Source organism: Argentina silus, assembly GCF_951799395.1.
Source record: "Argentina silus genome assembly, chromosome: 19".
NCBI classification, from domain to species: Eukaryota; Metazoa; Chordata; class Actinopteri; order Argentiniformes; family Argentinidae; genus Argentina; species Argentina silus.
The window spans coordinates 10,492,793-10,502,297 of NC_139673.1; the positions used below are offsets into that span (position 1 = coordinate 10,492,793).

At 48.1% G+C, this 9,505-nt stretch overlaps 1 protein-coding gene across 1 annotated transcript; it reads left to right on the forward strand.

Moving 5' to 3' along the window:
* Nucleotides 1-76: 76 nt before the first annotated feature.
* LOC310820001 (mitochondrial inner membrane m-AAA protease component AFG3L1-like) lies at nucleotides 77-8,433 on the forward strand. The gene is made up of 17 exons (XM_083691460.1): nucleotides 77-235; nucleotides 885-972; nucleotides 1,140-1,208; nucleotides 1,338-1,453; nucleotides 1,924-2,073; nucleotides 2,191-2,265; nucleotides 2,377-2,501; nucleotides 2,768-3,041; nucleotides 3,280-3,417; nucleotides 3,692-3,845; nucleotides 4,041-4,148; nucleotides 6,037-6,162; nucleotides 6,567-6,677; nucleotides 6,937-7,052; nucleotides 7,180-7,380; nucleotides 7,676-7,870; nucleotides 8,109-8,433. Exons 1-17 carry the CDS (start codon nucleotides 113-115, stop codon nucleotides 8,334-8,336), a joined length of 2,397 nt encoding a protein of 798 aa, XP_083547586.1. The 5' UTR covers nucleotides 77-112; the 3' UTR covers nucleotides 8,337-8,433.
* Nucleotides 8,434-9,505: the final 1,072 nt, after the last annotated feature.

Here is a 9,505-nt window from a genome sequence, read left to right on the forward strand (position 1 = left end):
CTCACACACTCCGGAGTGGAGTGACGGTGTATGCGCAGCTGGTGACTGGTGACGATCGGGAATCCAACCACCTCAACAAAAGCGGGGATACTTCGCCCGCTGCAGCCGAAATATGGTTCGCATGATGGGGCTACTTTCAGTGACAGTTGGGCCCTTGCGGAGCGGCGTGCAGGCATGGGGCAGAGGTTGCTCAACCTTTCCTGCAGCGTTTCGGTACTGCGGCGCATTGGCAAGGGTAGGGTGTTTTTGTTGTTGGTTTGTTTGTTTGTTTGTTTTGCAACTTGAGCGTGTATTCACTTGAAAATAGCGATGGGCCTTTATTGAAATCCTCAGAAATAATGAGAATTGCACTTTTACAAAGGAAAAGAGACGGGTGAATTCAGAAATATCTATTTCAATGCATTACTTGGTTGCATACCTTGTCAACAACTTGCAAAGAACATCCTGTTCTCAGAGCCGTAGTCTGTTGCATGAACATTTGCAGTCGTCAATTGCATTGTCCTCAGTTGCATGCTGTTCTAGACAGCAAGTGAATCTTAGTCAATTCTGTCGAGTCACAGACCTGTCCTTGAGTAATGAAACTTTTCTTTGCTTCATTCTTTTCATAATATGTTCTTGAGGGAGGGGGCGTGGTCCAGAGCGGCAGCATTTTTCCTTCAGCCATCTCAAATCAACACTTATATTGATAGTTTATAGGTTGTTGTTTGTTCATTTAAATGATTGCCATTAGTTCTGGGTTATATATCATGGTGATTTGTCATCTGTATGTATGGCGTGCTCAATGGCCTCAGGTGTGCTGGACTTCAGTACCCCTGCAGTTGCCTTTAGTATGTATGTCATTTCAGGTAGCTTGGTGTTAATCCAATCCTCTATTCACTTCACAGAGCTCTGCACTGATCCGAATGAAGCCCGTGGGATTTAATCAATGCACTTTCACATTGACTCGAGTACTCAGTTCCAAACCACCAAGAGGTAATTCATTCTTCCAGTGACCATATAGTCTGCTGTATCAAAAATATGTTTTAATGCATCCAATCACTGTTTAGGGATGATGTCAAATTAGCATGGAAATATCACATTTATTTGAGAGTTTCATTTTGTCTAATCCTTGTGTTTGTTTATTTTCCGAATTGCGTCAGGGTTTGAGAAGTTTTTCCCAAAGAGTGAAGACACCCCTGGAGTCAAGAAATCAACAGAAGAGAGAGGAGGTAAAATATGAATGATTTCATAGGTTACATCCTGCTTGCCTTTCCAAGCCTACTGATCAAAGACAGGGGACTTGACAGGCTATTTAAAGGTGGTCAGTTTGTGTATGATTTAATTTCCTCTGTGTTTAGATGAAAAGATCAAAGAGCCAGAGTCCCAGGGCAGTGGAGGAGGGGGACCAAACAGAGGAGAAGGCGGAGGGAGAGGAGGGAGGAAGGAGGAATCAGACTGGTGGACACGCTTCCAGGTCTGGTTCTTTGTCCCCTATTTCAAAACATCAAAGCTTCAGCTCACTATCGATGAGATGTCAAAATAACCAAGATGTCCATATTTTTCACATCAACGCATTGTCAACAATGTTTGATTTTCCATTCCCCATCACTGATAAGAGCCACTACCAACAACAACATCACTGAGTACCCTTTTTGACAACCTGTTATGTAATGGATGTGAGGGGAAAGCTGAATTGTTGGGTTGCTATTTAGAAAGCCTGCTGTGTAAGAGGACAAAAGAGTCTCCTTCAATCATACTGCTAATGGGTGCTGACAGTTGGCATGAGAGGGCAGACAGTGGCCAGAGCCCAGCCCAGCCTCTGCCTGTTTCCTCTAGCTGGGTCATAGGCTAATGACCGTGCATGGATGAGAGGGACCTCTGTATTGGTGTCCAGGCTGCCTGCCTTCTCTGCCTTCTCATGTCCCTTTTCTCTGAATCCGACAGGGCGATATTCCCTGGGATGAGAAGACTCTGCGGAACGTTGCGATCGGCGTTGCCGGAATGGCCTCGGTGTTTCTCTACCTGCACTTCAGAGAGACGGGAAAGGAGATCTCCTGGAAGGAGTTTGTGCATTTCTACCTGGGTGGAGGACAGGTGAGAGCCCGGTGATGCCTTGCGTCACGCTTGGAGTTGATTGTCTCATTGTTGTATGTTTGAATGTGACGCCGTCATGTTGTGGTTCCTCATTTCGATGATGGGTTCACAATACAGGTGGAACGCCTGGAGGTGGTCAACAAACAGTACGTGAGGGTCATCCCAGTGCCGGGAGCAAACACGTCAGACGTGGTACGTTCTGTTATGACCTTCTCTGTCTGTATCTGTGTGTTGTTTCTTTATGAGCAACACAAACAGCTTCTAGTGTGTTAAACGTCGTGGCCTCCTCCCTCTGTGTCCCAGAGTTACCTGTGGTTCAACATCGGCAGCGTGGACACGTTTGAGCGCAACTTGGATCTGGCTCAGCAGGAGATGGGCCTGGCCTCCACCCGCAGGGTGCCCGTGCTCTACGGCAGTGAGAGTGACGGGTAAGACCGACAGCCAGGGGTTCGAGGCCAATGGAGGGGATGGATAAGCATATGTAGATAAGAGACTCACTCAGAAGTCCCCCGCTGCCTGCTCCAGTGATGTAACCAGCCTTAATGTTCTGGTATCAACGCTGTGGGTCTGATTAAGGGCTGTGGAGCTCATTTGAATGTCTTCTCTGTAAGTCTCACTGGCATAAGAAATATTGATTGTCCTGTTTGAGCTAATGGCCTAATGGAACCTCTCTCATCTCTCTCTCTCTGTCTAGGACGTTCCTAATGAGCATTCTTCCAACCTTGCTGCTGGTTGGCTTCCTGCTTTTCACCATGCGTCGGGGGCCAATGACTGGAGGTCGCGGGGGCGGTGGGCGGGCCAACCCCTTCAGCATGAGCGAATCCAAAGCCAAGATCATGAAGGACAACATCGACGTGAGGTTTAAGGATGTGGCTGGCTGCGAGGAGGCTAAATTGGAGATCCTTGAGTTTGTCAACTTCCTGAAGAACCCCCAGCAGTATCAGGATCTGGGGGCCAAGATCCCCAAGGTAACAGTCTGCCACACCAGTGCTATGAAAGATACTTAAGAGATACTCCAAAATATAACATACTTATTTATAATAATGTTAGTAGAAATGCTTAGAAGTTTGATTATTTTGATCTTCCTAGTATGATGAGATGAGTGCTTTATATCATATGCTCTCAGTCACCTCAGTATTTTAACCTGCACAAGTTCACAACAACAACAGCGTCTTGCGGTAACACTGGTCACCATGTGCTTCCCAGGGTGCAGTACTGTCAGGGCCTCCGGGAACAGGGAAGACCCTGCTGGCGAAGGCCACGGCCGGAGAGGCCAACGTCCCCTTCATCACTGTCAACGGATCCGAGTTCCAGGAGATGTTTGTTGGCGTGGGTCCAGCCAGGGTCAGTAGTGCACTGGAGAGGAACAAGGACCGTTAATCTGTGTGGATTACACAGCACATTCCGGTTGTGTTTGTTTTTCCACTCAAAATATTGACACAGAGCTCTGTTGGAGGACACGTACGTGCTTCTCTCCTGTGCGGGAGTGAAGCCGTAGATATATGTGTCTGTAAACGCTCATAACGACTTTGTTGAGGTTTATTTTTGATACTTTGATGCGCTTGAATTGTACATTATATATCGTTTCATTTTTTATTTTCCCTGTCTCCTATCCCAGGTGAGAGACATGTTTGCCATGGCCCGTAAGAACGCTCCCTGCATCCTCTTCATCGATGAGATTGACGCTGTGGGCAGGAAGAGAGGCAAAGGGAACTTTGGGGGACAGAGCGAGCAGGAGAACACGCTCAACCAGCTCCTAGTGGAGATGGACGGTAGGTCAAATGATATCTCTCTATCGCTACAGTATCGAGATACAGTACAAAAGTATTTCCATTGACACACTCAATAAATTGTTCACATTTAAGATAATAAGCCACAGTTCAGAGTCCTGTTTATATTATGGGTTACTACCTACCTAGAATCTAGAACCTAGAATCTCAGCAGCAGCCCTCTCTTTGTCCCTGCAGGGTTCAACACCAGCACCAATGTGGTCGTGTTGGCTGGCACCAACCGACCCGACATCCTGGACCCAGCTTTGATGAGACCCGGCCGCTTCGACAGACAGATCTACATAGGTACGGTAGTCTTCATGAGGACTGTGACCCATCTTAGTCCACTTAAAACTGCACCCGTTGTTACAGATCTGCGTACAGTAGATACTATCTATCATTTATAGCAGTGGCTATGAATAGAGTCTGTCTGAAGCTGTACCTTTCGGCACTGGTCTATATGGACATGATACCAGTGGAGGTAGAAATCAGAGGACGGGCTCATTATAATGGTATACAATTCCTCATCCCATTCCATGCAATTACAATGAGCCCGTCCCCTGTCTGATACTGCGTGTACCTGATATCTACGGCAGCTTATTTTCTTATCAGTGTCTGTACTTTATGGTCTACCTGGATCAGGGAGGCAGACTGTATTTACATTATCTGTTATTTAGACAGATACTGCTAATTGACAGCGTCTTGTCGTAGGTTCTATAGTACAGACTACCTAAATGGTATTTTTGTGCCTAGACCTACCCAAGCAAAACTCAGTTGAGAGTACTCTGGATTTGTGTCATTTTTGTTTGGTTTCAATGCTCTGGTGTTATTGTTTTGGGTCTCCTCTCTAAACTGGCCTACCCCCAAGCCACTCTGGCCAATGCAGCCTAGGAACAGAATGAGCTTTTCTGCTCTGTCATTGGATTAGTAATCTCCAACTTGGCCTATTGAGGGATTACAGCGCCGAACAGCATATCTCATGACATCAGCAGTCCGTGCTGTTCAGTACGCCCACCCCACCCTCCCCTGACCTTTGCCTGAGCCCCAGAACCACAGCCAGGAGGATCCAGCCTGACCCTGTATAGCGCAGCCTGCACATCAGACTGTCCAGTCCCCAGACGGTGCCACTATTTAATGGAGTTAATAATATAACAGAGCCAGATTCATCGATAAGAGGCTTTTTTCCACCTCAATTTTCCCCCGGCAAGATAAACCACATGGAGCTGTTTACAGGATTTGCCATGACCCCATTTACAGCAGTGAAATTAGAGCCTGCTTGCCTGCCTATGGTTTTCATCAGAGCTAATGCAACTGCATTTACATTTTTGGCATTTAGCAGACACCTTTATCCAAAGTGACTTACAACAAATATATTTGTCTAAGTAAGTGAATCATCTATCCATCAGTCATCATAACAAAAAGTAATCTATGCTAGGACCAGGGGCTATTGGCAGTCAATGCGAGAATATTTATTTATTTATTTTTGTTAATTTATTTACAGTAGAGAAACTTGTTCAGGGGGGTAGTGGGGATGAAGAGGTCTTTAGGAGGGACAGTTAAGATGTAGCCTGAAGAGATGGGCCTTCAATCCTCATCAGTCTCCTAATGCCTCATCAGTCCCACCGGTGGTCAGATTTATTGTGCCAGTGCTGTAGGTAACATGTTATGTCTGCAGCCAGAAGTTTGTTCACTGTACTCTTGGCTGAGATGGTTTATATATATAATGGTAATATATATATATATATATATATATATATATATATTATTTATGTATATTTCCCCCCGCTGTTCCCAATGGGCTGTGTACAATGGTAGGCTGCTCTGCATTCCTCTCCGTCATGGAAAATAGAGAGTGAGTGAGAGGCTGGGCGTCTATAAACAGAAGGGTTATGTAACCCGGGTATGCAGTTAGGGATGCACGCTGCTCCCCCTCTCACTGCAGGGAAACAAGTTTCTCTCTCTCTCTGTCCCCACCCTCTTCAATCACTCTCTATTACTTTCACCCTGTTAAACTTTGTCTTCCTCTTTTTTTTCCTGTCCGTGCCTCTTGCTCTGCCTCTCTTTTTGTGATGTTATGTCCTCCTCCTTCCCCTACTCCTCCCTCTTCCCTGACACATGGATAAATGGGTCAATCATTCAAGTGGATTTGACTGTCAAGTTCCTCATGTCTGTCTCCCTTTCTCTTCCTCTCCAGGTCCACCAGACATTAAGGGCCGGGCGTCCATCTTTAAGGTGCACCTGAGACCTCTGAAGCTGGACTCCAGTATAGACGCTGAGGCCTTGGCCAGGAAACTAGCTGCTCTCACACCTGGCTTCACTGGTGAGCAGTGTGTGTGCGCGTGTGCGTGTGTGTGTGTGTGTGTGTGTGTGTGTGTGTGTGTGTGTGTGTGTGTGTGTGTGTGTGTGTGTGTGTGTGTGTGTGGAGGGGAAACATTAGAGAGGTTCTGGATGATCTATGTCTACGGTATTCACTTAGAGAGAGCTAGACTTATGACATGACTTACCATTAGACACTAACAGTAATTCCATTGATAAGTGTAGGAAAGGAGGGGTAAAAAGTGGGTGTTCTCTAATAATACATCCATTGTCACCCATTATGTGGGTGCGTGCGTGGGTGTGATGAGGTGATATTCCGGTCTAGGTGTGTATGTCTATGGGGTTTGGGATGAGATGTGTGTGCTATCACTGTGTTGCTGATCCCATGGTCTTGGCTGTGTGTTCCAGGAGCTGACATCGCCAATGTGTGCAACGAGGCTGCTTTGATAGCAGCACGCTACCTCAACCAGAGTATCAACGCCAAGCACTTTGAACGGGCCATCGAGAGGGTCATTGGAGGTAAGTCACGGCTGGGGTCAAAGACAAGGGGAGGTCATTTTTGAACCCTCAGACTGATGATGGGGTTGGCATGACGTCGAATGTGGAACCGTTAAATGCCTCTCTCGACTCACATGACCACCCTGCATCCTGTATCCCAAACTCCCACCTCAACACAGGAACTCATGCTGTCTTACACGCACACACGCACACACACACACACACACACACACACACACACAGCGAGCTAGGTTGTAACCGTGTCCTCTGTTCCTCTCAGGACTGGAGAAGGTGACCCAGGTCCTGCAACCTCTAGAGAAGACCACCGTAGCCTACCACGAGGCTGGCCATGCTGTGGTGGGCTGGTTCCTGGAGCACGCAGACCCTCTGCTCAAGGTACGCTGCTGCCCCCCCCCCCCCCATCCTCTCCCCTCCCCTCCCCATCTCTCTTCCTCCTCCTCTCCTGCTGCTCCTCTGCTCTGCCACCTTGACTCTGACCTGTGCGTGTCATATCCTGTCCCAGGTCTCGATCATCCCCCGGGGGAAGGGTTTGGGCTACGCACAGTACCTCCCTAAGGAGCAGTTCCTGTTCACGCGGGAGCAGCTGTTTGACAGGATGTGTATGATGCTGGGGGGACGGGTGGCCGAGCAGGTCTTCTTCGGCCGGATCACGACGGGGGCGCAGGATGACCTCCGGAAGGTCACACAGTCTGCCTACGCACAGGTACACTACCTACCACACCGTATCCCTGCCCTACATGTTCATATATACACACACACACACACACACACATACACAATCATCTGTGTTATCACAGTGTGCCCTCGGGTCACCACGGGTAAACAAACGCACCTTATCACCGACAGACATACAAACACACACAATCGTCTTTAGGTAATCACCTCACTTTACAACTCACTTACTCTGTACGCACACAGCTTTTTCTCCCACAGACTCCTACCTCTCCCTGCCTTTACCGTTCTCTCTTTTGAACTGACCGTCTCGGTCTGTGTTTCAGGTGGTGCAGTTTGGGTTCAGCGATGCGGTGGGCCAGGTGTCCTTTGACCTCCCCCGGCAGGGTGACGTGGTGGTAGAGAAGCCTTACAGCGAGCCCACGGCCCAGCTCATCGACCAGGAGGTCCGCTCGCTCATCAACAGCGCCTTCCAACACACGCACACACTCATCACCGATAAGAGAGAACTGGTGGAGAAGGTGAGAACGGACTGGGGTGGAGAAGGGAGGGAGATTTGGGGGGGGGGGGGACTGAGAGAAAAGGGAGGGGCAGATGTAGAGAAAGAGGGAGAGAGAGTAAAGTGGGATGCAGGGAGGAATTGAGGAATAGTGTTTGGAAGGGGGGGGGCACAGAGATGTAACGATGTATGAGGATTTAAAGACGGAGATGATGAAGAGGTTTCCTCGGTACTAACCCCCAGTCACCTGCTTGTCCTAGGTGGGGAAGCGTCTACTGGACAAGGAGGTCCTGGACAAGGCGGACATGTTGGAGCTGCTGGGACCTCGTCCGTTCGAGGAGAAGTCCACCTACGAGGATTTTGTGGAGGAGACGGGGAGCTTGGACGAGGACATCTCCCTGCCGGAGGGCCTGAAGGGCTGGAACAAGAGCCAGGAGCAGGAGGACCCCCCCCAGGAGAGGCAACGTAAACAAGCCCTCTACCTGTAGACTGACACCATTACCCAAGCTCAAGGCCCCAGGCTGGAGATTCCAGGCCTGACCCCCCGCCCCACTCCCACCTAACTAGACCACTGGACAGACATGTTGACACTACTGAGGGTGGGGGTTGGGAGTAAGGGGGTGGGGTGGGGTATCAGAGAGTGGGTTCAGGTTTATGAAGGCAACCCCTGATCTGTTAAGGTTTCAGGGCTGGGGGAGGGAAGGGGAGGGTCGTAGGTCTGGAGGACCTGGATTGAGCAATGTGCATTTTCTCATGTAGGTTTTTTTTTCTAAATATTCCTATGGGAATGCCTAAAAGGTGCTCACGCATTTTGGTGTGGGGCCAAATGAACGTCATCGAGCCCAGTATCTGTGAAGGAGGCCCACTCCACCTTGCTTTCCCCTCCATGGAGGTGCCTTGCTCTACCCTGTCCCCCTTCTATCCGGAGGACAGACTGACTGCAGAGGCCCTGCAGGGCAACAAGGCTGAAGACACCATGACCCATGGTGGTCACGTCATGCGACCTTCGAATATAGCGTCGTCACCAAACTAGGTTCTTTTTTTTCTTTCTTTTTTTTCTAGGTTTCATATTTTAAGTTTTACCATTGTTACTGTTTGTTTTGGGTTATGTTTGATGAACACATGTTTAATGATGACATGGTTATGTAAATATTTCATTTGAAGTGAATTGTCTTCTCTGAGATACACATTGGGACGTGTGTGTGCGTGCGCACGTGCGCGTGCACGCGTGTGTGCTACATTAGTGTTATTGCCACCTTCTTCTGACCTTATATCATACCAGCTAAAAGCTACCTATTGTTCACCATGTATCTCTTCTGTGGTAGAGACACATGTAAACTGAATGGCGTCATGGTCACCATAGGCGTTCAGAAAGCTAAGCAGAAACCCAGCCAATAAATCCCAAACTCTGTAACATGTGGACATAACATTTAAGCAGAGGACATTTTACTGTAAAGTTGGCCTCTGATTGTAGTTTCTAACGTTCTTTCTAAGATTGAAGTGTTTTTCAAGTGTTTTTCAATTTCCTGCATTGTCTTTTTTGCGTCAAGTCCTCCATTTCCGATTATGGACTCCAGATGGTTACTCACGGAAGAACTATTGAATTCTCTCCTGAATGTCACTTTCTCAGGACTTTTCTGTCTTTTGCAAAAGAACA

Excerpts from the sequence above, each read along its gene's own strand:
- LOC310820001 (XM_083691460.1), top strand. The coding sequence starts at position 113 with ATGGTTCGCATGATGGGGCTACTTTCAGTGACAGTTGGGCCCTTGCGG. Across the intron at positions 1,454-1,923 it reads ACTGGTGGACACGCTTCCAG|GGCGATATTCCCTGGGATGA; the intron begins GTCTGGTTCTTT and ends TGAATCCGACAG. Across the intron at positions 3,042-3,279 it reads TGGGGGCCAAGATCCCCAAG|GGTGCAGTACTGTCAGGGCC; the intron begins GTAACAGTCTGC and ends TGTGCTTCCCAG.